General features: G+C 37.0%; 2 protein-coding genes across 2 annotated transcripts in view; one reads left to right on the top strand and one right to left on the bottom strand.

The window, feature by feature from the left end:
* RARB (retinoic acid receptor beta) overlaps positions 1 to 2,950 on the top strand; it is a 609,455-nt gene extending 606,505 nt beyond the window's left edge. The window contains exons 7-8 of the mRNA XM_007936376.2: positions 357 to 515; positions 2,754 to 2,950. Coding sequence (XP_007934567.1) covers positions 357 to 515; positions 2,754 to 2,950 — 356 coding nt within the window. The remainder of the gene's footprint in view (positions 1 to 356; positions 516 to 2,753) is intronic.
* Positions 2,951 to 4,633: 1,683 nt separating this feature from the next.
* The window catches only part of TOP2B (DNA topoisomerase II beta), a 90,405-nt gene continuing 68,279 nt past the window's right edge, over positions 4,634 to 26,759 (bottom strand). Inside the window, exons 28-35 of the mRNA XM_007936408.2 lie at positions 22,376 to 22,520; positions 21,988 to 22,149; positions 18,771 to 18,969; positions 16,191 to 16,270; positions 14,803 to 14,913; positions 11,864 to 11,986; positions 5,711 to 5,805; positions 4,634 to 4,801 (exon numbers count right to left, since the gene is read on the bottom strand). Of these exons, the coding sequence (XP_007934599.2) occupies positions 4,634 to 4,801; positions 5,711 to 5,805; positions 11,864 to 11,986; positions 14,803 to 14,913; positions 16,191 to 16,270; positions 18,771 to 18,969; positions 21,988 to 22,149; positions 22,376 to 22,520 (1,083 nt within the window). The remainder of the gene's footprint in view (positions 4,802 to 5,710; positions 5,806 to 11,863; positions 11,987 to 14,802; positions 14,914 to 16,190; positions 16,271 to 18,770; positions 18,970 to 21,987; positions 22,150 to 22,375; positions 22,521 to 26,759) is intronic.

The following is a 26,759-nucleotide window of genomic DNA, read 5'->3' as shown; positions in this document are numbered from 1 at the left end:
TTCTAAGCATCCGCCTAAGGTTTTGAAAATCAGTACAGTAGTGCCACCTCCTGGTCATGAGAGGTAATTCTCTACCAGCCAAAATCAACAATCCATGAAAACATGCTTTCAACTGCTAAAAGGAGCACTCCTTTTTAAAGTGTTACTACTTAAAGCAATTGTGTATAGATCTTCAAATCTATATATGTGAACCATCACATTAATAAAGTTGTAAGAAAGTCTTACAGGAACAACCACCACAAAAGGGAAATGGGTGGAAGTCCTAAGGGAAATGGGTGGAAGTCCTCTAGCATAGAGCATGCATAGCCCTTACAGTCCTGATGCTAATTGTCTAATACTTTATTTCTGATACCTAGACCGTCAGGACCTTGAAGAACCAACAAAAGTAGATAAGCTACAAGAACCACTGTTGGAAGCATTAAAAATTTATATCAGAAAAAGAAGACCCAGCAAGCCTCATATGTTTCCAAAGATCTTAATGAAAATCACAGATCTCCGCAGCATCAGTGCTAAAGGTATGTCTTTAGAATCAGTACCATGTTCACGAAGTTGACTTGTATTTTCAAACCCTGGTGGTGCGGTGCCTAAGGCATTTGACTGCTGATCACAAGGTTGGTAGTTCTAAGCCCATCAGCTGCTGTGTGGAAGGAAGATGGAGCAATCTATTTCTGTAAAGATTTACTGCCTTGGAAACCCAATGGGAGTTGCTTGAGTCAGAATCGATTTGATGGCAGTGAGTTTAGTTTTTGGTCTTATAATGTAAGATATTTGCTAACTGGTCCCTTAAAAAGAAAAAGTTTTGGAACTCATTTCTTGTTAAAATCCAAATAAATAATTCCCTCCCCTCCAATAAAGTATCTCAAATCTTACCCTACTCGATAATCTTAGTAATTAATAGATTGAGAGCTTTAGAATTCAGATGACGAAGTCATAAGAAGGAGCTCTGGTGGATTAGTGCCTAAGGCACTTGACTGCTAACCAGCAGTCTGGTAGTTCAAACCCACCAGCCACTCCTCAGAAGGAAGGCTGGGCAATCTACTTTCATAGTGATACTGCCTTGGAAACCCAAGGAGGAGTCGCTATGAGTCGGACCTGACTGCAAGTGAGTTTGTTTTTTTCTATGTTTAAGTGATAAACAAAAACTCTTTTCAAGAGAACATACTACATAACAGGCTTTTTATTTTCCTACTTTTATATATGCCATTACAGCTTTGTATACATGCTCTGGAAAACTTGACTCCAGTTTTTCCTTAAGATTTAAACCTCAAGAAAAATGAATAGTACTTAGGGTAATTGTTATTGGTTAAGCTTTTCTCTCAATCAGTGTAGCCATGGCTCTCTTGTACTGACACATTTACTTCTGCACCCCTCTAAACAAAGGAATTCTTGCCTTCCAGAGAGGTATAAATATTCTTTGCTTAGCGATTTTCAGTTTATGTGGCAATTCAAGCAATTACAGAAGTGCCTAGAGCCATATCATATAGTTCAGTGTTAGAGTTTTCCTATGTATAGAGAAAAGTCAGCAGCTATCCTTGGTACCAAATGTGCTATTATTTGTCATTCTTCTTCCCCATTAGTACACTGTCCCTGAAGACCTTGGCAGGCCAAGGAACAAGTTCCACATTTGTACTTAAAAGCACAGTGAACTTGTTTGACAAGGAGCCTTACTTGTTGAGCTCCTTTTCTTTCTTCAGTGAGAGATCCTGAGCTTATCCCTAGCATGAGATTAAGAATAGAAGCAAACAGCAGATACCAGGGCTTCAACAATGTAATTATGTCCTTAATTTTAAATAATGAAGATATTTAACTTAATTTAGCCATCCCCTGTATATAGCTAGCTAGATTGCTATATCCAGACCACTGCATCTAATTGAATTTACTGCAATTACAGAAAGGTTCTGTACTCTGCACTGTCCAATTGAGTAGCCACTCACACATGCCACACTTGAGCATTTGAACTGTGGCTAATGCAACTGAGGCACTGAATTTCTGACAGTATTTAATTTAGCAAATTTGAGTCTAAATATTTAGCCATATGTGGCAAGTGTCTACTGTACTGGACAATGCAGTGCTAGATGAAGTTGTGAATCACAGCAAAATTATTACACAAGTCAGTTGCTCCATTCATGGGTAGCTAGTATACTTTTGGTGGTCTCCATTTTCAAGTTATACTCTTTTCTGGTCTTTGATTGCAAACTTCTCATTGTACATTATGTTAAGTATATATTGAAATTGTTTTCTGAAACTTATTGAGATATGGAGATATCAAATTGAAACATGCCACCACATATTTGTTGCTTTTCTATGAAACTATGTTAATTTTGTTAAGTTAGGATAGCTTCTGGGAGTAATGACTCCACTTCCCACAGTTTGCTGTTATCAAATGGAACAGTAGTATCAGCTGTTGCCTCCTTTAAAAATAAATGAAGTTCTAACAGATAGTTTAGACACCCTTATCAATATTCTATGATGCTCCTTAGTTAAGAACCCAATATGATTCTGATTTCATGGTACACTAATATGATTTTTGGTAGCTGTGGTTCCCATTCCAAATACAGGTATATTTTTGAGAGCTATAGTAATAAATGAATTCTTTCAATAAAGTTAAAAGGTATTAGATATCTAATTTCATAACTTGATTTATTCTTAATAAGTCTGAGGAAATACCCTTGTTAAAGAAGATGAAAGTTGGGTCCCTATTTTTCTGCTTAACTCCTCATCTTAACTATATTTCTTTTATCCCTTCTTAAAAGGTGCAGAACGTGTAATTACCTTGAAAATGGAAATTCCTGGATCAATGCCACCTCTCATTCAGGAAATGCTGGAGAATTCTGAAGGACATGAACCCTTGACCCCAAGTTCAAGTGGAAATACAGCAGAGCACAGTCCCAGCATCTCATCCAGCTCAGTGGAGAACAGCGGGGTCAGTCAGTCACCACTGGTGCAATGAGACATTTTCCAGCTACTTCAAACATTCCCCAGTACCTTCAGTTCCAGGATTTAAAATGTAAGAAAAACCGTTTTTACTGCTGCTTAGTTTTTGGACTGAAAATATATTAAACTCAAGAAGGACCAAGAAGTTTTCATATGTATCAATATATACTCCTCACTGTCTAACTTACCTAGAAATATGAACTTTTTAAATTCTAAAAATCAGCCATTTCATGCAACCAGAAACTAGTTAAAAGCCTCTATTTTCCTCTTTGAACACTCAAGATTGCATGGCAAAGACCCCTTCAAAATGATTTACACCCTGGTTAAGTTTCTGAAGACTTTGTACATACAGATGTATGACTCTGTTATTTCTATACTGTATGTTTGGTGCTTTCCTTTTGTCTTGCATATTCAAAATAACCAAGACACCAAGGTTATAAAATAAACTACTGTACATGTCCAGCTAAGAAAGATTGACAAAGATCCTGTCTTGCTTTCACAGAATAATTAAGACATCAAGGTAAGGAAATGGGACTATTGTACAGTATGGTAAGACTAAAGATATTCTAACTAGTTAGTATGGAAGCTTGTCCTTGCTCTTTCTGATGCTCTCAAATTGCATCTTTTATTTCATGTTGCCCAGTAAAAGTATACAAAATCTACTGCACTAGCAGAAGATAATTCTGTATCAGTGTAACTGCCAGTTCAGTTAATCAAATGTCATTTGTTCAATTGTTAATGTCACTTTAAATTAAAAGTGGTTTATTACTTGTTTAATGATATAACTACACAGTAAAAAAAAAAAAAAAAAAAATTACATTTTTACACTAATGATAGCCTCCAAGGCAGCAACACTTCTCAGTGTTAATAAGTTTTTGTTTACCTGTTCACAAGCCATTAGGGAAATTTCATGGGATAATTAGCAGGCTGATCTACCACATATACCATGTAACTCTGGTGTCTTTCCTGATTCATGCCTGATATTGGGATTTTCTTCCAGCTTTCCTGATGCTTGAAGAGCTAACATTAAATCCCAGAGGTGTGGACAGAGACTTGGCCTCTTTGGTTCAATCACTATGAAGCAGACTGAAAGCTATGGTAGAGTGGTTAACAGATACAAGTGTCAGTTTCTTAGTTCTCATTTAAGCACTAGTGGAATTTCTTTTTTTTTTTTTCTTTTGATATATTAAGCAAGTCTGTGATGTACTTCACTGGCTCTGTTTGTACATTGAGATTGTTTAACAATGCTTTCTATGTTCATATACCGTTTACCTTTTTTCCATGGAGTCTCCTGGCAAAGAATAAAATATATTTATTTTAAAGGTGTGTGTGTGAGCTTTTACTACACTTGCATTCAGTAAAGAGACAGAAAAACACAGTTCCATTTTTAATTGTTTAAATTTCATTTCAAAAAGCAGGTCTGTGGTCTGCAACCATGACAATTAAAATCTGTGCTAATGCACGGCAATCTATAACAATTCTACAAGCCAATCAGATAGTTCATGACATTTCAATGAGTAAAAAAGAGCATAAAACTGTATGTGTAAGAACAAAATGTTAAAAGGCCTACCACAATAATAAAAAACCATCAATTACATCATCACATTAAAATAAGCCAGATGTACAAAAGTCTGAGACAGAAAGACAAAAGGACAAAACACAAGGTATTTGTTGAAAAATGTTTGTGCTCTTCGGGCACTTAATTAAACATTGCAAAATCAACATCTTCTTCTTCATCAGACTCTGTAAAATATTTTACTTCTTTTCTAGCCCTACCGGTTCGTGGCAGAGAAGGTGGTTCAGAAGTGAAGTCTGATGGGAAGATGTCCACATCTGAATCCTGATCAAAAGATGTTTTCTTCGGTTTCTAAACATTTCCCCCCCACCAAAAAAAAAGAAAAAATATAGATTTTAAAATCCCAAAGTTAAGATTTACTCATTTCACTTATATGTAGGAAGTGTTACAAATAATGGTGCTTTTAAAATCAGATTTGCAGTGCTAACTGTAGTATAAGACTAGATACCTAGTACTTACTTTGAAGAAAAAGTATTGAATATAATAATCTGCCACTCTGGTAAGGTCTCTCATTTCTAGCTTTTTAAAAAATGCCACTATTTTTTTCTAAAATTATACATTTCTCAGCAAGTATGCACAATGCCCAAGTTAGTAAAAATTCAAGTACATATCAACAATTCATTAGAGGGTTACAAGATAAACATGTATGATGTGTGTAGTACACACTCTATATCTTTACAAAAATGCAGAGAATGGTCACCAGGGTGGACCAAAGGCATCTAAGACAACTGAATGGAAGAGGTCAATGTGAAGAGTAGCAACAAGCTCTGGATCACCCATGTTTGTATTTTTAAGTTTTAATGGGGTGGTTTAGGGACACATGTCTCATTTACCTGAAAAGAGATAATGTACTTCTGGAGAAGGATCAGACTAATTGGAAATACTAGCCACAGTCAAATGGATTCAAGTTTAAAAGAAAATTAGTCCTGATCAAAATTTCAAACAGGTAGCATAGAATTACTGCTGCTCAGGATGAACTGTAATACTTTCAGAGAGTTAGTTAATTCATAGTACACTTTGTCCAATAAAAAGTACTCCCTACATAAATTTTTACTTGGGTAAGTTGTTAACCATACACAAGCGTCTATGGATAAGAGATAGTAGGTTTAAAGCTGTTATAAGAAACCATGATAGTAATAAGCAAACTAAGTCAGTTATACATCGTCGTAAACTGTCCATTAAAAAGACGGTCCCAGTTACCTTGCTTGTTGTTTTGGATGTTTTCCTTCCCGGGTTATAGTCACCTTCATTTTCAGAGCCAGATGCTTTCCTTTTCTTTGCCCCTCGACCTTTACCTTAAAATGATAAAGATGTTTTGTTTTTTTTTTCCCCCTCAAGGTTAAGTGCAATATAAAAAGATCAATACCAAAACATTACTTCTTTGCCATGCTCAATCAGTATAAGAATCTGACCTCTTAGTATGTATGATTCGGAAACAATCTGGCAACATCATTTCAGTTCTGGGGTTTACATGACTAAACAGTATTTCATGAATACATTTAAAGTAGTTTGAAGGTCCTGGTGACAAATGTAATCTCTTAGAAGAATGCTTCTTAAACTATATGTGGTTTTTTTAAAAAAACTTTTCCCCCCCCTCAATTTCCAGCTTGCAAAGGACTTTTTAAAAATGTTAGGAAAATAGGAATTACTAAAAAAGTAAATCACAAGCTTAGATGTCACAGTAACACCAAATTGTAAAGGCTTAAATGCTCAATTTCTTTACTTATCACACCACAAACTAGGACCAACCTAGTATGGATCTGGAGATCCCACTTTGAGTAGCACAATTTTAAAATAAGCCCCTAATATTCAGGTAAGGGGAGGGTAGAGAGATATCGAACAGCTAATGGAGACAAACTTGTCTGTCAGTTTGTCCTACTGTGGTGGCGCGTTGCTGTGAGGCTTGAAGCTATACCACTGCTGTTTCAAACGCCAGCGGAGTTGCACATGGTGCACAGGTTTCAGCACAGCTTCCAGACTGAGACAGACTAGGAAGAAGGAAGAGGCCATCCATTTCTCAAATAACTGTCCAGGGAAAACCTTATGAATAGCAGAGAAACACCGTCTGATACATTAGCAACTTTATGATTAGCCCAGAAACATTGTATACCAAGGATCATGGAGCTGGCGCAGGACCAGGCAGTGGCAGAACCAGGCAGTGTTTCGTTCTGCTGTGCATAGGGTCGCTATGAGTCAGAGTTGACTTGACAGCACCTAACAACAACAATCCCTAGTATGAATCTTGAAATAATCTATTATTTGTCAGATCCATATTCCTTCTCTGACCTAGAATCACTACAGGTGGCATCCCCCACCACCACCCAATCAACCTAACCTCTTACCTTCATCATTGCAGAAGGAAATGGGAAAAGGGTTAAATTTCAATAGTAACCAGATGTTCTCCATCCCACAATGGCAGTGAAAGAGAAAATAAACTAAATTGGAATTCTAAATCCTAAATCATTTCTTCAGAGCTATGAACTACCAGATTGCACTAGAAGGAAAAGATAGCCTAAATGAACTTGGAATGTCGTATTTAATCAAATGAAACACTGAAATAGCACTTTTGAATTTATAAAGGTTTCAAACCATGCATATTTTAAGTACGGACCTCCCTACCCTCCTGACTCCACCACTATGGTTCTCTCCCACCCCTTAAAACTGTCCCTTTTTCCAAAGGACTAAAGGACCACATGATTCCAAGTGTCTACAACCCTGAGACTAGAACTTGATGCCCGGCTACCACTGCTAACCACTCTGAAGATGATCACAATAGAAGGAATACCTGGATAGAATGGGAGAAAAATGTAGAACAAAATTCAAATCATAAAGACTAGGATTCCTAGTCTGATAAAGACTGACGGAACCCCTGAGACGATGGCTCTTAGACACACTTCAAGCTTGGAACTGAACTCATCCCCAACGCTAAACTTATAGCCAAATAATAGACAAGCCTATAAGGTGAACAGTAACACCAGGGAGGTATGCGCTTCTTAAAACAATTAACCATATGAGATCAAAATGGCAGCATTTGCTCAGGAATAAAGCTCAGAAGGCAGGAAAGGAGGACAAATGGAAACAGAAAACACAGGGAGGAAGTGAGACATTGTGGAGATTGCAATCAATGTCACAAAACAAAATGTGTATGAATTCTTGAATGGAAAACCAATGTGCTCTGTAAACTTTCATTCAAATCACAAAATAAGTTTATCTTAACTTGTAAAGAATGTCTACCTTGACAATTACATTGTTTTAAGAAAAATAAAGCTGCATCCTTTACTATCACTTCCCTATTCCATCCCCCAACATCCCTAAGCAACCATTAATCTACTTCCCCTCTCTAAAGATTTGCCTATTACAGATAGTAATAAAAAGAGTAATAGGTAGCCTTTTGTGATTGGCTTCTTGTACCTAGCATGTTTTTAAGATTCATTCATGTTACTGCTTAAAGTGTTTATAACCCCCTCAGAACCACATGTGAAACCCTTAAAAATGGCATATCCACATGCTAAACCTCACTATGAACAGCCTTTTTGAGCTTTCTTATCCCTAGGTATTGATCAATTCAAAAATATTTAACTAACTCAGCTTTGAAAATATCGTTGCACTACGAGCTCTGGTGGCATAGTGCCTAAGGCATCTGACTGCTTGCTAACCAGAAGGCTGGCGGTTCAAACACACCAGCCACTCCTCAGAAGGAAGGTTGGGCGATCTACTTCTATAGTGATGCTGCCTGGGAAACCCAAGGAGTTTGAGTCGGGTCTGACTCCATGGCAGTTAGTTTGAATTTTTGGATTTAAAGTTGAGAAAATATATAATAAAAAAAACTTTCCATGCCTTTGCTATTATTGTAAATCCCCCTGAACTACAGCTCTTCATGTTGTTGTTGTTAGATGCCATCAAGTCATCTCCAACTCATAGCGACCCTATGCACACCAGAACAAAACACTGCCTGGTCTTGAGCCAGGTGCACAATTCTTGCTATACCTGAGCCCATCACTGCCACCACTGTGTCAATCCACCTCATTGAGGGCCGTCCCCTCTTTCATCCACCGTCCACCTTACCAAGTATGGCATCCTTCTCTAGGGAATGGCCCCTTCTGACATGACCAAAGTAGGTGAGACGAAGTCTGGCCATTCTCGCTTCCAAGGAGCATTCTGGCTGCACTTCCTCTAGGACAGACCTGTTAGCTCTTTTAGCAGTCCACGGTACTTTCAGCATTCTTTACTAACACAACAGCTTAAAAGCATCAAGTCTTCTTCAGTCCTCCTTATTCATTGTCCAGCTCTCACATGCCTATGGGGCAACTGAAAATACCATGGCTTATGTCAGGTGCACCTTAGTCCTCAAGGAGACATCTTTGCTCCTCAGCACCTGAAAGAGGTCTTTTGCAGCCAATTTGCCCAGTGCTATACATCGTCTGATGTCTTGACTGCTGCTTCCATTGGCGTCAATTGTAGAACCAAGTAATGTGAAGTCTTTGACAATTTCAATCGTTTCTCCATTTATCATGCTGCTGCTTATAGGTCCAGGATGAGGATTTTTGTTTTCTTTATATTGAGATGTAATCCATACTGCAGACTATATTCTTCCATCTTCATCAGTAAGTACTTCAAGTCATCCTCACTTTCAGCAAGCAAAGTTGTGTCGTCAGTGTATTGCAGGTTGTTAATGATTCTTTCTCCAATCCTGATGCCATGTTCTTCTTCATATAGTCTAGCCTCTTGGATTATCTGCTCAGCATACAGATTGAATAAGTATGGTGAAGGGATACACCCTGACGCACCCCCTTCTTGATTTAAAACCATGCAGTGTTCCCTTTTTCTGTCTGAATGACAGCCTCCTTGGTCTATGTACAGGTTCCTCATGAGTACAATTAAGTGTTCTGGAATTCCCATTCTTCTCAATGTTATCCACAGTTCATTATGATTCAATCAAATGCTTTTGCATAGTCAATAAAACACAAGTAAACATCTTTCTGGTATTCTTTACTTTGAGCCAACATCCATCTGACATCAGCATGATACCCCTCATTCCACGTCCTCTTCTGAGTCTAGCCTGCACCTCTGGAAGTTCTCCGTCAATATACTGCTGTAACCACTTTTAAATTATCTTCAGTAAGATTTTACTTGCATGTACTATTAATGATATTATTCGGTAATTTCCATATTCTGTAGGATCACCTTTCTTTGGGATGGGTACAAATATGGATCTCTTCTAGTCAGTTGGCCAGGTAGCTGTCTTCTAAATCTCTTGCATAACTGAGTGAGTGCCTCCAGTGGGGCATCCATTTGTTCAAACATCTCTATGGGTATTCCATCAATTTCTGGAGCCTTGTTCCTCGCCAATTCCCTCAGTGCAGCTTCAACCTCTTCCCTCAATACCATTGGTTCTCAAACATATGCCACCTCCTGAAATGGATGAAGATTGACCAATTCTTTTTGGTACAGTGACTCTGTGTATTCCTTTCATCTTCTTTTGATACTTCCTGCATCATTCAATATTTTGCCCATTGTTGTTGTTGTTATGTGCCACTGAGTTGGACCCAACTCATAGCGACCCCTCCTTGGCTTTCCAAGGCGGTATCACTACAGAAGTATATTGCCCAACCTTCCTTCTGAGGCATGGCTGGTGGGTTTGAACTGCCAGCTTTCTGGTTAGCAGTCATGTGCCTTAGGCACTATATTACCAGAGCTCCTATTTTGCCCATACAATCTTTCAATATTGCAACTTGAGGCTTAAATTTTTTCCTCAGTTCTTTCAGCTTGAGAAATGCCAAGTGTGTTCTTCCCTTTTGGTTTTCTAATTCCAGGTCTTTGTACATTTCATTATAGTAACTGGCTTTGTCTGCTCGAGTTACTCTTTGAAGTCTTCCATTCAGCAATTTTATCTTGTCATTTCTTCCATTTGTTGTAGCTTTACCTCTTCATACACATATTTTTTAAAAGTATTTAAGGTATTTTTAATGGCCTTCCAGATTCTGGAGACAAAGGGAGAGAACTGGTGGTACTAGTTCCCTTGGGTGGCCTTTTTTTCAACTATTTAGTTCTAAGATCAGCAAAAAGTTTTGGTTTAGGTATCTTAGGTCCAGCCTACTTAAATACGGTCACACTTTAATATAGAACCCTGACTTTATAGTAACTACTTTTCAGTTGGCCACAAGGAGGTCTTTGAATCATTCTTAAGTGTGCAAATTAATCCTTTGGCATCACTAGGAGGGTGTAGGGGCTGAGTACCACACTGGGAGATACTATCAGAAGGCATGACACCAAAATGTCTAACATTTTTGTGCAGTGTTTCAGCAGACTTTTTATATACATATAAAAACACCTCTGTAGTTAGTTCTAACAAAAACATTTTTCATAAGGCAACTTAAAACAAAACAAAACACTGCCATTGAGTCAATTCCGACTCATAGCAACCTCCACTGGGTTTCCAAGGCAGTAAATCTTTATGGAAGTGGATTGCCTGGTCTTCCTTCCATGGAGTGGTTAGTGGGTTTGAAAAACAGCCTTCTGGTTAGCAGTCAAATGCTTTAGGCACTGTGCCATGAAAGCTCCTTAAGACAACTTACATGTATTGATATACCTACAAGGCTAAAACCCTATGCTAATTTTACTTTTTGAACCTTCTAACGTGCTCTGATCAGAGTCGTGGTTACTACCTAATTACAGTGATGCTTTGAATCATGTGGTTTTATTTGCATGCACTGCAAGCATGCATGCTGCTGGTGTTTTTACTGTCATTGATTTTGTCAAATTATCTGGCATTTTAGCTACAATATTGTGGTAATTAGTATTTGTGAACCTGTATCAGTAACTTTATTGAGAGTGGAGTACTAATTAAAATAAAAAATGGAGAAAAATAGTTTTTCACTCAGTTACTAATAATAACGTCATTCAGAGTAGGAAGATTATACAGATCAACTTTGTTATCGTTCATATAATATAAAAATAGTACATTTAAACAATTTATAACTATCACATAATAGTCTATGATTAATATTTATAATAAGCATTATTAAGGATTCTGTATGGTCTGGTACTGGAATAGGTCTATGGGGAGAGGGTAACAGCATGAGTTACCACACTGAGTGACACCAACTCTAGTGACATCACTGAATTATGTAACCTCTTTCAAGCCTCAATTTCTTGATCTGTTAAACAAAGTGACCAGACTAAATTGCTATAGCTACTTTGGACTCTATTTCAGCATTCATTCGTAGATAAACTGCATACTGAATAAAGTAATTTAAAATAAAATAGGTACCCAGCCTTTGTAAATCCAATCAAATAATAAGGAACTAAATCGTTTCCAAAAGCACATGTTAGAAAGTTAAATTCAAACCTCACCTTTGGGTGTTGCAGTCTTCTTTGGAATACCAAATTCTGAATCCGAGTCAGAGTTTATTGTCTCTACTTTCTTCTGCTTGGGGGTTCTCTTGGGTTTAGGAATTATATCTGAAGATGGTTTTCCTGTTAAGCAAATTAATACGGCCATTTAATATAGGTCAGTGTAATAAATGTACCAACAAAGGGGTTGACATGAGTACAACAATCTTACACCCTCATATGAAATCGATACCCTTAAATAACGAAATGACATCTGTTTGGTACCAGCATAAAGGCAAACTATTTCTCATAGATGACAAAGTGTTTTTTATTTAATTATGTATAATTTGCCTTTAGATAATTCAAGTGAGATTTTTACAAAAGCCATTAAAATTAAGCAGCAACTTTTAAACAAACAAACAAACAAAAAACACTCACTGCCATGGAGTCAGATACAACTCATAGTGAGCCCTCCTTGGGTTTCTGAGGCAGTATCACTACAGAAGTAGATTACCCAACCTTCCTTCCAAGAAGTGGCTGGGAGGTTTGAACTGCCAGCCTTCTGGTTAGCAGTCAAATGTCTTAGGCACTATGCCACCAGAGCGCCTTAACTTTTACAGTACAAAAAATATAGCCATGACAAAAAGTAGTGTATTTGGCATATTAATTGTAACTGAAGTCTAACCAGGTTTAAGTTCTTTTAAAATGTTTTAAAAGAAAACATTTTTATAGGATCTTTAAATACTGTGAATACCAGCTCACTTTCATTAAAAAGGTGAAACTCAGACTTGGCATTTTTATATGGAAAGAAATATGAAAATTCCAGATAATTAGACAATAGACCCTAAAGTCTTGGCTTTGATGCTTTTTGTCTTAAAAATAAACCTTGTTTTCAGCTTCATCTACAGTTCTATGTGAAAAATGACAAATTAGTTTTTATTTATGTGATTAATAAAACCTGTTTGGGAAGAAAAGAATTGCTCGATTGAATCCAAATTAAACAGAAACTGTCCTATTTTTTAAAAAAATTCTACTGATTCTACCAAAAATGCATTCCCTTTCTAATTTGAGGTGCCAGAGATAAGGTCCTCCTCATTAGCCAGCAGCAGGATGAGCACTAGCCCTTATGCCAATGTCAGTCATAGATTAAGTGGCCTTTCTCCTGAGACGTGAAGACTAAATTGTCCACAAGAGCCACTCAGAAGTTCCTAGCAGGAATATAAGTTTGACATGACGTGGTGTTGTAGAAACCCATTTTTTTTCCCCCCTTCTTCAAGCAGGGTTTCCAGGCTTGCACTGTTAACTGCACTTTGAACACTATTGGGCATACGTAAGACACCCGAGTACAATGGGTTGCCTTTTAACTTAAATGATTGGAGGTATAAAGTTGTACGAGTTTTTTCATTTGGGGTTAATACAAAACATAATATAGAGGACATGATGCATCTTCTCCTTGAAATGTTGTTTTTTTGGGAATGGTATGTTTCAGGAGGCTAAAAGGACAGAGAACTTGCTTGTAGTCCCTGAAATCATACCATACAGGCAGCCACCTACTCACCTGATACATGGTCAGTTCAACTACTGGGGGAGGGGGAGGAAAAACAGTAGTTCATAGTTCAGGTTATATGATCTAATTGATTGGATTAAATACAGGTGAATAGTCTGATTAAAGAAAAGGTTGAAAGGATCAAAGAACTGATATAGCTGCCCAATTTTTAGGGTAGTTTGAGATGTTCATATAAAGACTATTTAAAAAATGCTTAAAGGGAAATTACAGGCTCTGTCTCAATTTGGATTCCGAGGAGCAGACTTCCCCTTGGATCCCCTTCCCAATATCAAGAAAAGTATCCAAGTACCAAATATTGGGGAAGTGAAGGAAGGGAAAAATAAAAATGAGACAATGAAGAGAAGGAAGCCAGTAATGAATAAGTTATCAAGCCAGTCATCACACTGGGAGCTTAATCCCTCTGGAGATTCCTAGAAACCACTGTAAAACATGTATCCCTAGCATTAGTCCACTTGAGCAAGGACACTGGGGTATTTATGGACCAGATTTACTCAATCACACTGCAGCAAAGAGAAAGATGTTAGCTATTGGGCACTGAAGTGATAAGATAACGATTTATGGCAGATAAGTAATAAGTAGTTAACTGGTGAGAAAGGCTCATATAGTCAACTCAGCTCTCATCCTACTACTGTTAACGTTCAGAGCAAGTAGAGACTTTTGTTGTTGTTCTACTACATATTTAATATATGTGTGTCTACATGGTGTTGTCTGTTGAGGATTTTTAGGATCCTTGATGGAATGGCCCATATTATTTACTTACTGTTGTATTTACAGCACCCGTCACTATTAGATTATTTTTTTAAGTTTTGTTCTCAAGTATTATCCTTCAAATGCATGTTGTTTTTTTTAAGTTTTGTTTGCAAGTGTTATCCTTCAAATGCAAAGCACTAATATTGACTTTCTTTAAAAAAAAAAAAAAAAGCCACATACTAGTAACAGATTCATCAATTTTCTCAAAGTATTTTGTGAACAATCTAAGGCTGTAGAAAAGCAGCTACATGGCTCACAACCAAAGAAGACTCCAACTGAACTGATCAATCCCTCTGCATGATGAGTTAAGGTATGATTTCCATAAATAAAAGAATCAAGCTACTAACAAGACAAATTTTAATCCACTTTACAACTTAACAATTACAAGAAGCTTTACTAGAAAGCTATTTTTAGATAGTAATGCATGGGATTATTTTATAATTACAACAGCTTTAAAATGAGGTCTTACAGATAATAACTACCTGGTTAGAAAATAGAGATTCTCCTTATATACGATCATATTTTGTAACTTTTATAGTGAAATCTTAGTGTCAGTAGTCTCAATAATTTAAAATAATTGATGTTCTTTTACATGTCTATAAAATTTATGCAATGCCTAACAAAATCAAATATAAGTACATACCCTTTTTAGCAGCTACTGTTTTACTTGGAACTTTATCTGCTTGTTTCAGACCAAATGATGGTGAAAAAACAGAAGCAGAATCTTCTTCATTACTGTCAAATTTAGCTGAATCTAGAAATTACAAAGCTTTTTTCAGTAAGGAAATTCTTCAAACATCCCTTAATAGCTAAGCTTTGAAGTCTTTTAACTGATCACTTTTCTTTAGCTAAATAATTGATGTTTCTATTTTGCGACATAATCCACAATATGCAAAGAGATGAATGTAAAGATAAAGAGTTATACTTTAAAAATATTAACTACTGTAAAACAATACAGAAATGCATAGAGTAAGAAAGTTCTTAATAGTGCCAGATGCTAATCATTTAAATAATTAACTGACAAATTAAATACTGATGATTTATTTTTACAATTTTCACTGTAGTTATTTTAGTATCTTCACAGCTAATTGTATTGCAGGAGTATCAGTAATAATGCTCACTCATCAAAAAGAATAGTAGGCATTCATGTTATTATATCAATTTTAAATTACTGAAGATTAATTTAAAAGTCATATGCATACCTTCAGTTTACTTTTGCCCTGAAACTAGTTTAATCAATATTTATCCTACCTCCTCCCTTTTTCTCCTGACTCCTCCTCTCAGTAAAACCAAACCAAAGCAGAAACTTTCAAAAGTTCATAAATGAATGCAAATGATATTTTTTACATAACTATTTGATGGGCTCAATTGAAAATATGCTTATCTATCTATAGCATGTACCAGATCTATGTGTGTATGTGAATGTAAAACAAATAATCAGTTTAGTCTAATCAGATTGTTTTGACCTCAAAATTCCACACAGGAAAATACAGGGAATAAATAATATATACTCTGATTAAATATACTCCATTAAAAGTTTTGGTTTTTCTGCTATCAGGCTTTAGTAAAACAAATTTGCATCTACATTCGTACCCTCCTAGCTTTTAAAAAACTGTCACATACACATTTACATTGCTATAAAAATTAAATATCAGTCTCCCCAAATTTTTGTAGTTCTCTTTCATTAAAGTACTACATAAACTTCTCCCCCTCTCTCTCCCTCTCTCTCCCTCTCTCTTGCATTCTCTCTCTCTCTCCACACACACACACACACACACACACACACACACACACACACGTTAGCACCTGCCTGTCACCTGATACATCCATAAACCCTGTTTTGGCAAATCTGTTGGGAATCACCTCAGGAAAAATAACCTAACTTTCTCTCCTTGAGCAAAATGTAAAAGGGTGGTAAGTTTAGTATTCAATAAAATCATGATCTAATAATTCATGTGTTTTCTCTCCTCCATTAAAGCACAGCAATAATTCAGTACAGCAATCAAAGTAATAAAGATTAAATGAGCATACCATCTTCAGATTTCTGAGAATATGAAGGAAATGAGAAAAGATTCCCAAACTCCTGACTTTTTTTGTCATGTGAAGACTTCCTTTTAGAAAGAAAAATAAGTACCATAAGGAGGATGTATTATAAATATTTGATTTCCACCCCAGTAAATTACATACAATATATATTGCAGAATTACAATCACAGAATACAATTTTGGTTCTCTCATTTATTTCTCTTTGTTAAAAACAGAGCAACCAAACTTTCTCTCATGTGCATAAGTGTGCATCCAGAGAAAACACGTGTACACATGCATACATACAAACACACCAGACAATCCAATGATTTTTTTTTAAAGCATAAAAGAATGGAAATTAAGCAAAGGTTTAAGGCATTCAAATATCATTAAACTAGATTCTATGGTTGGGAGAAATAATCCCGAATTTAGTATTAAAAAATTACTGGCAAAAATCCAAGACAGGGTCTCCATCACAGTACATAATAAACCTATTTGTGATCCTAGACTACAGGTAGGCAATCACTACAGGATCTGGTCTATGTAAATTATAATGTGTAGGAAAATAATTTTCTTAATAAACTGAAATATTTCAAAAACCTCATTGGAATGTGATCATCCACTTAATGATTAAATGGGTCTATGCAAATAAGGTGCTTGTGGCCCACCAAGAGGATTGGACAACTTGCTAATAATATAAATAAGGTGCATGGCACCCTTGGGTGGGTGGGTAGGGGGTTGTTGTTGTCAGATACCATGAGTCAGTTCCAATTTATAGTGACCTTATGTACAATGGAATGAAACAATGCCAGTCCATTCTATGTTACAAATATTAATGGATGTTTACATGTGTCTCTTCTCATTTTGAGTCATGTCACATCAGCAAATGAAAGTCTTAAAAGCTTCACTCTATTTTCTGGAGGCACTTCTTTCTCAGTTGTATTGTGAATTGTTTCCAACCTGAGGGGCTCATCTTCCAGCACAATATCAGACAATGTTCTGCTGCTAATAATAAGGTTTTCAGTGGCTAATTTTATTAGAAGTTGACCACCATATTCGTCTTCCTAGTCTTCATCTGGAGGTTCTGCTGAAACCTGCCCACCATGGGTGACCCTGCTGGTATTTGGAATACCAGTAGCACAGCTTCCACCATCACAGCAACATGCAAGCTTCCACAGTACTACAGACAGACAAATGACTGGTGGTGGTTAAGTTAGGACCATACAAATGAGGTGTGGGGAACCCTAACAAGGAGATTGGCCAGTTTTGCTATCGTCCTAGGCTTAAATGAACCATCTCAAAGGTAGAAAGTGGGAACTTCACTACCACCGAGAAGAGGAGATGGGAATGGAACATGTCATCTGGATTAAGGGTCCCAGCACTGAGAACCTCCTAATCCCAGAGAGCTGTAACACCAGAGACTGAGAGATTGTGCAAGACAGAGAAGTGACAGCAGAGAAACAGTACCAGCAGAACCAGGAGACAGGTATGAGATAGCATAGTGGGCTACCCACCCATGGAGCAAGGCAGTTACACTGGCTGTGCTAACCCACAGAGTGAGATAGCAGAGTGTCTTTGGGTAGTAAGCTTCCTGATAGAATAGCGGGCCTCCAGGCACTTGCTGGTGGAGCCAGGCTTCCTAACCCATGGAGCAAGAGTTGAGCACTTCCAGGCTGAGGCTTATTGACAGAGTGCAGTGCCTACAGGCACTTATTAGCAGAGTTAAATAGATTTGTAACACTTGTCTAAGCAAGGCAGAGGTGAGCTCAAGAGGCCAAGAGTGGCCTAGAAGCCCAGCCAGAGAGGCTTGCCTGCAGGCACAGCTGAACTGAAGCTATCCTGATCAAAGAATTTTATCCTGAATTGTAACCTGTTACTTCCCTGATAGACGCCATAAAATTTTGAGTATTGTCTGTCAGTTCTGTGTGGCTATTTACAAGAAAATATTGAACCCAGTAGAGAAGTAAAGAGTACAGTGGGAGGGACGGCTGGAATCAGAATCAGTAAAAGGGTTGGAGGTATGTCTGACCTGCACCTCTTAGGAATCAGCCTTGTGCTTATGTTAATGTTTATTCTCCCCCTTCCTGAAGCTAGGTGAGGTCTCTTGTCACACCCCTATTTTTACAATCATGTTAGTAATCATACTCACTAAAGGCAAGAAAAATCAATCAAGGCCAAAGCTACAAAAGGAACTTAACCTCCCAATTCTAAGCATGTAGTAACTTTTGTCTTAACTAGGTATTGTCAAACTATGTTCTGTGGATCTGTTGCCTATTTTTAGAAATAAGGTTTTACTGGAACACAACCTTACTTATGTATTTACCTATGTTTATGGCTGCTTTCAGGTTACAAAGGCAGAGCTGAGTAGTAGTAACAGATATAGACTGCCAGCTAAAGTATTTACTATGTGGCTTTTTATGGAAAAAGTTTGCCAATGCCTGCTCTACAATATTCCCACAGCTATGAAAACCTGCTGACAAAAATTAACAAGATTTATTCCCTCATGAGGAGAACTTTTACTTAAAATAACTGTTTCTTAAGAACTAACTGTGCTGTATTACTGCATAATAGTTGCTTCATTACTTACTCTGGAGTAGCTTTTGATTTGCCTGGTGAAAATGTATATTCATCTTTATCTAAGCCATCTGAAGGAACAAATTCATCTTCATCATTTATTAGGGGGGATGCTTTAACTTTCAATTCCTCTAAATCATTATTGTCATCATCATCATCAGCATCATCATCCTCCTCTTCTGAGAAATCAAATGTATACTTAGGTCTTTCAGCTAGGACAAAGATAAATATGAACATCAAACTCAAATTATAGCTTTACCTACATGAAATATTATTACTGATAATCTATTTGAAAAATATTCTTGCTATCTCTAAAAATATATAAAGAAAAAAGATAAGCATTTAGAGAATAAAAGCCAACAACTTTGGCCTCAGATATTTTGATAATGTTAATATCTGTTTTATATTTTGGAGGAAATGGGGTAATGTTGCATTTGTAAGGAGAGCATAAACCTATAGGCTGATAGATGAGGATGTTGCTTGTCATATTTGAAAATATTACTCAAAACCAATGAGGAATGTAGTCACTATGGCCATTGCACAAATATAGCGACTGTACAAATGACTACTAATATAAGATCTCCTATCTCTACAATTATAAAATACAAATTTTACAATTCTTTAGAAAGTGAATATTCTCTTAATCACTTGGATAAAAAGTTTTAATCTTCAGTACTAGTTTTACTATCAAATAACAGAGTTAGTAATTTTTCAGAAGAAAAACCAAAAACCAAACTTATTTCCATCGAGTCAATTCCGACACATCGTGACCCCCATAGGGTTTCCAAGACTATAAATTGTTACAGAAGCAGAGTGTCTCATCTTTCTTCCTCAGAGAGGTTAGTGGGTTCAAACTACCAATCTTTTGATTAGTAGCCAAATGCCTTAGATCACTGCATCACCAAACCTCCTTTAAAGCCCTCAGTATGTTAGTAAGATAGGAGCTCACGTGGCATAGTACCTAAGGCATTTGACTGTTAACCAGAAGGCCAGTGGTTCAAACCCACCAGCCACTCCTCAGAAGGAAGATTAGGCAATCTATTTCCATAGTGATACCACCTCGGAAAACCAAGGAGGGGTTGTTATGAGTCGGATCCAACTCAGCGGCAGTAGGTTTGATTTTGGTTTTTATATTAGTAAAACAATTTAATATGATATATAAGAAGGTACCAATAATGGGAAAAGGCCCATTGGTATAATGCAATTAACTTTTATCATAATTCCTAGTATATATTATGAAGTAAAATTTTAAAATCATCAAGATGCTTCATTTTTAATGTATAGAAAAGGCCTAACTATAATTAATAAATTAATTTCCATGTAACTTCAGTTAAGCATTATTATGGATTTAATTGTGTCCTCCAAAATATGTGTTGTAAATCCTAACCCTTATACTTGTGGATGTCATTTTATTTAAGAATAGGACTTTGTCTGTTATGGTAATGAGACAGTATCTATGTAGGATATGTCTTAACCCAATCACTTTTTTTTTTTTTTACTTTATTGTGATTTGGGTGAAAGTTTACAGAGCAAATTGGTTTTCCATTCAACAATCCACATAATTCTGTTTTAAGATATTCACTGCAATCCCCTAGTGCGATAGCACTCTTTCCACTTCCTCCCCATGCCTACCACTTCCCTTCTTTCCTTCCCCTCGTGCCTTCCTAGCTTTATCCCTAAGCAAAAGCCAATCACTTTTGAGATATAAAAAGAGGAGATTAGGCACACAGGCAAGAAAGCTACAGATGGGAGAAAACATATGCCACACCACATGAAAATCATGAAGGACTCAAGGAATAGAAGCTGAAGAGAGACCAAGACCTTCCCCCATTGTTGACAGAAAGGGACAGCCTTCCATTAGAACTGGTGCCCTGAATTCAGACTTCTAGTCTCCTATGAGAAAATATGGGCAATCTACTTCCGCAGTGATACCTCCCTCGGAAACCCAAGGAGGGGTCACTATGAGCCAGGTCCGACTCGACGGCACATAACAACAACATGAGAAAATAAGTATCTGTTCATTAAAGCCACACACATATGGTATTTCTGTTCTAACAGCACTAAGTAACTGACCAACCAATTAAAACCAAACTCACTGCCATCAAATTGGATCCGACTCATAATGACACTTCCTTGGGTTTCTGAGTCAGTATCACTATGGAAGTAGACTGCCCCATCTTCCTTTCAAGGAGTGGCTGGTGGGTTTGAACCACCAGCCTTCTGGTTAGCAGTCAAATGTCTTAAGCACTATGCTATCAGAGCTCCCGTCTTCTGGTTAGCAGTCAAATAACTGACACTCATGTAAAATATTCTCCTACATTACATTCTCTACATATACACACTGTTGTTGTTATGTGCTGTTGAGTTGGACCCAACTCATAATGACCCTTCCTTGGGTTTCCAAGGCAGTATCACTATAAAAGTAGATTGCCCCATCTTCCTTCCAAGGAGTGGCTGGTGGGTTTGAACCACCAGCCTTCTGATAAGCAGTCAAGTGCTTTAGGCACTACGCTACCAGAGCTCCCACATATACACACTAGGAAAAGAAATTTAATCATTTGGTTATTACAGAACCAAAGGACTTTGGGCCTGACCTAAACATGTATATCCCAGAGGCAAAACACCTGTAATGCTGTATCAATGATTTTAAGTACATTATAATTTACATTTTTAATTATTTGAAGACTTCCAGTTAAGAAATATTCAGCAGGATCAAATTATATGCTTATCAGCAATATATTACAACAAAATGGAATTCTGCAGCCTAACTCTCCACTGCAATTATTTAAAATAAAACTATTCCTATAATAGGTGGAAATTTTTTACAATTCAAGTAGAAAACAAAACTATAAAACTTTCCTACTGTATCCATAACTGTTGGCGTACTACCAAAGTACATTTTACCAACCATCTTCATACTATGAAAAGAATATAACTCAAACTTTATTAAAACAATCAGTAAAAAAACATGATTCACTTTAGAGAAAATTACTGTATGTCCATATATAAATTATTATTTTCTAATAGTAGAAAATTAATTCTACTTTGGTAGAACAAAATTTTGACAGTTTTTGGTTCATTTTTTATCTCTTCATAAATAGAAATTTCTGAAATATAATGGCTTAGTACTTTAGTAAACACTGATATTACTAACAATATCAATTTGTTTGAGTAAAAATACCTTGGTCAAACTATAATATATAATCAAATGAATATAAAATGTGTAATACCAGCTGCTCTCCTAAGCAAAGAATCTCTTGGGATAACCACAGGTTCTGTTTCTTCCAAGTCACTTTCTGACTTAGATTCATCATCTGACCAAGGATTTCGTTTCTTCACTTTCTTTGTACTGGATTTACCAGATGATGAAGGTGTTTTTCTCACCCTGGTACCTAAAACAAAAGAACAGCATTAAGATAGCTATCAATACTTATACAAATGTCATTGGTAAAAATAAAACTGTTATAATGATAAGTTCATTATAAAAAAGATAAAAGTTCATGAAAACTGAAAGCCTTATTTCAATGACTAGAAAAAACCCACAATCAAAAGAATCTAGGAAATTCTTCTACATATAGTTTTTCTCACAAAGAAAAAAAAATTGTAACAATTTCTCACCAGGCTCCTTTTTCTCTCTTTTGGGTTTGGGACCTTTATTTATAGGCACTGACGGAGTCAATGCCTCTTCTCCTGTCCCTTCTACTGGTGCTCCACTGAATTCTTCATCAAATTCCACTTTTACTGCTGAAGTGTCAAGATCACCCTACACATTAAAAAGAAAATCAAATTAAGTAAAAATTAAATAATCACCATATATTTTAGAAATGTATTTCTACTACCTAATAGCATATCAGATAAATTTAAAAAAGAAAAGAAGTAAAAAAGTGACCATACTGAACTCCTGCAGATGACTTTGATCAGATCATTGTTTCTTTCTTTCATCTGTACCAAACGATAATGTTTTTAACTATAATCTTCTGGTAAACTCAATAAAGAGACAGCTACTAAGAAGCAATCATGAGAAAAGGAGGCAGCTTTTGAGTATCAAAGGGTTTTTCAGATCAAGAGTTAAGTATACTAAAAGGTACCTACAAATTACTTTGTAAGTTCCTACAGCTCAGGCTTCTAAATAGTAGGAAAAATCTCAACAGACTACTGAAGGAAAATAATCAAAACATGCCATGCACTGCTAGGCACTATAAAACAAAGTCCTTCGATCCTGCTGTTGTTAGTTGCCACTGAATCAATCTGACTCATGATAGCCCCATGTGTATAGAACAGGACTACTCCATAGGGTTTTCAAAGCTGTGACCTTTTGAAAGCAGTACCAGGTCTGTAATTCTTAGATGTCTGGAGGGTTAAAACCACCAACTTTTCAGCCAGTAGTTGAGCCACTTAACTGTTTGGGCCACCCAGAAATTGCTCTTTAATCCTGAAACTGCTTAAAAAAAAAAAGACAAGAAAAAGAAAGGCATAAGGACAAGTCATTACAATACAAATAACAAATGTACAGGTAGGTGTGGCAGTGGCCCAAGGGGCAAACTGAACAACTCTGCCTAGGGTAGGCACAGGGAAGTTTCCATGAAGGAACTTTTCTGAGTGTATTTTAAAGGAATCACAAAAGTTTGCCAGGTGAGGAGAAGGAAGAACATCCCAGGAAGACACAGAGACATTCCATATCACACTATTTTTAGAGAACTGCTACAGTCTTATAATCTAAGAAGAAAGAATAAGAACCCAGGTAAGTCTGCAGGGGATAAAACACTTTATACCAGGAATCTGTGTGTAGTCAGTGGGAAGTCACTCAAAATTTTTAAACGTTCGTGTAATAATCAGAGTTACTTTTTAGAAATATCACTCTGATAGAAAAGACAGGACTGAGAGGAATAAAGTAGAGGAGGTTACAAATCAAGACTAGATAACTAGAGACAGGGTGATCAGTTAAGACGACCACAATTTGTGTCAGCAAAATTATAGCATTCTAAGACAGTGTCAGGAAAGAGCCCTGGTGGCACAGAGGTTAAAACATTTGGCTGCTAACCAAAATGCTGTTGGTTTGAATCTACCAGCCACCCAGCAGGAGAAAGATGCAGCAGTCTGCTTCCATAAATATTACAGCCTCAGAAAGCCTCAGGAGCAGTTCTACTCTGTCCTATAGGGTTGCTATGAGTTAGAATCAACTAAATAGCAGTGGGCTTGTTTTTTGGGGGGGTTTTAAGCTTTGTTAATTGGGAGCAAGATAAGAGGGTAGATTTTGGAATTACTTAGTAGAAGCTAATGGATTTATTACTGATTAAAAAAGAAAACTCCCTAGTTTTTGGCTTGTTAGTAATCGCTGATAGTGCTATTAACTGAGATAAGGCAGACAGTTAGAAGAGCTGGTATGGAAATTAGGATAAGGGGTCCAGTTTCAGACATCCTGAGTTTGGATGGCTTTCGACATTCAGATGGCTAGATGAGCCTCCAACTCCTGAGAACAGTATCATTTAAAAACCAAAAACCAAACTCATTGCCATCGAGACGATTACGACTTATAGCGACCCTTTTTGATTCTAAGATAGTAAATCTTTACAGTAGTAGATTGCCTAGCCCGTGGCTGATAGTATCATCTAGGGATATGGATTTGAAATTAATCACTGTGAGTACAAGAAGCACTAAGCATAAATGTGTTTAGTCAAGGAGACTCTGTGAGGTGAAAAAAAGAGTACTTAGAACTAATCCTGAGAAACATCATCTAAAAAGGCATTCTCCTGAGGAAAAAGGCAATGTGGATGTGTAAATAATCCTGTGTCTAATAAATATTACCAGGGACAAAAAAGACTTTTACCAAGAAAACTATAAAAGACTACTACAAGAAATCATAAGAGATCTACATAAATGGAAGAACATACCATGTTCATGGATAGGAAGACTGAACTTTGTGAAAGTGTTAAGTCTACCCAAAGCAATCTATACATTCAATGCAATCCCAATCCAGATCCAATCAACATTGTTTAAGAATATGGGAAAACCAATCATTTACTTTATATGTAAAGGAAAGAGACCTTGGGTAAGCAAAGCACTACTGAAGAAGAACAAAGTAAGAGGTCTCACACTGCCAGATCTTAAAACCTACTATACAGCCACAGTAGTCAGAACTGCCTGGTATTGGTACAATGATAGACACATAGACGAATGGAATAGAATTGAGAACCCAGAAATAGATCCATTGACCTATGGTCAGCTGATCTTTGACAAAGGGCTACAATCCATTAAATTTGGAAGAGTTGTCTGTTTAACAAATGGTGCTAGCAAAACTGGATATCCATTTGCAGAAAACTGAAACAAGATCTGTACCTCATACTATACACAAAACTAACTCCAGATGGATCAAAGACTTAAATGTGAAACCCCAAACCATAAAGTTCCTAAAGGAATAATTAGGGAAAAATTTAGGGCTCTGGTGGCATAGTGCCTAAGGCATTTGACTACTAACCAGAAGGCTGGTGGTTCAAACCCACCAGCCACTCCTCAAAAGGAAGGTTAGGCAATCTACTTCTGTAGTGATACCGCCTCAGAAACTCAAGGAGGGGTTGCTATGAGTCAGATCTGACTCAGTGACAGAGAATTTGGTTTAATACATGGCATAAACAGACTATCAAGCATAACCCAACATGCACAAACAGCAAAAGATAAACTAGAAGAATGGGACCTTGTCAAAATTAAATTTTTATTTGCTTACAAAGACTTCTCCGTAAGAGTCAAAAGAGAACCTACAGATTGGAAAAAAATATTCGGCAATGATCTCTCTCACAAAAGACTTATCTCCAACACCTCAACAACAAAAAAGACAAATGTTGCTGTTAGGTGCCGTCAAGTCATTTCCGACTCATAGCAACCTTATGCACAGCAAAACTAAACACCACCCGATCCCATGCCAGCTCCATGATCCCTGCTATACTTGAGCTCATTGTTGCAGCCACCATGTCAATCCATCTTGTTAAAAGTCTTCCCCTCTTTTGTCAACCCTCCACCTTCCCAAGCTTAACATCCTTCTCCAGGGAATGGTCCCTTCTGACAACATGACCAAAGTACGTGAGACAAAGTCTGGCCACTCTCACTTTCGAGGAGCATTCCGGCTGTACTTCCTCCAGGATAGACCTGTTAAGTTCTTTTAGCAAACCATGGTACTTTCAGCATTCTTCAGTAGCACCACAACTCCAAAGCATCAACTCTTCTTTGGTCTTCCTTATTCGTTGTCCAGCTCTCACATGCATATGAGGCGACCTAAAATATCAGCTTGTATCAGGTGCACCTTAGTCCTCAAGAAGACATCTTTGCTCCTCAGCACTTGAAAGAGGTCCTTTGCAGCAGACTTACCTAGTGCTTTACGTCATCTAATGTCATGACTGCTGCTTCCACTGGCATTGATTGTAGAACCAGGAAATGTGAATTCTTTGACAACCTCAATCTTTTCTCCATTTATCGTGATGCTGCTTATAGGTCCAGTTGTGAGGATTTTTGTTTTCTTTATAATGAGATGTAACCCATACTGCAGACTGTATTCATCAGTCTTCATCAGTAAGTGCTTCAAGTCATCCTCACTTTCAGCAAGCAAAGTTGTGTCATCAGCGTATCTCAGGTTGTTGATGATTCTTCCTCCAATCTTGATGCCACTTTCTTCTTTATATAGTCCAGGTTCTCAGATTATTTGCTCAGCATATAGACTGAATAAGTATGGGGAAAAGATACAACCCTGACACACCCCATTCTTGATTTTAAACCATGCACTGTCTCCTTGTTTGGTTCGAATGACAGCCTCTTGGTCAACGTACAGGTTTCTCATGAGTACAATCAAGTGTTTGGGAATTCCCATTCTTCTCAATGTTATCCACAGTTTGTTATGATCCACACAATCAAATGCCTTTGCATAGTCAGTAAAACACAAGTAAACATCTTTCTGGTATTCTTTGCCTTGAGCCAAGATCTATCTGATAACAGATACCCCTTGTTTCACGTCCTC

Source organism: Orycteropus afer, unplaced genomic scaffold (assembly GCF_000298275.1).
Source record: "Orycteropus afer afer isolate SDZICR_OR568_19922 unplaced genomic scaffold, OryAfe1.0 scaffold00003, whole genome shotgun sequence".
NCBI classification, from domain to species: Eukaryota; Metazoa; Chordata; class Mammalia; order Tubulidentata; family Orycteropodidae; genus Orycteropus; species Orycteropus afer.
Note: the sequence above shows the minus strand (reverse complement) of the source record. Positions and strands in the feature narration are given on the sequence as shown.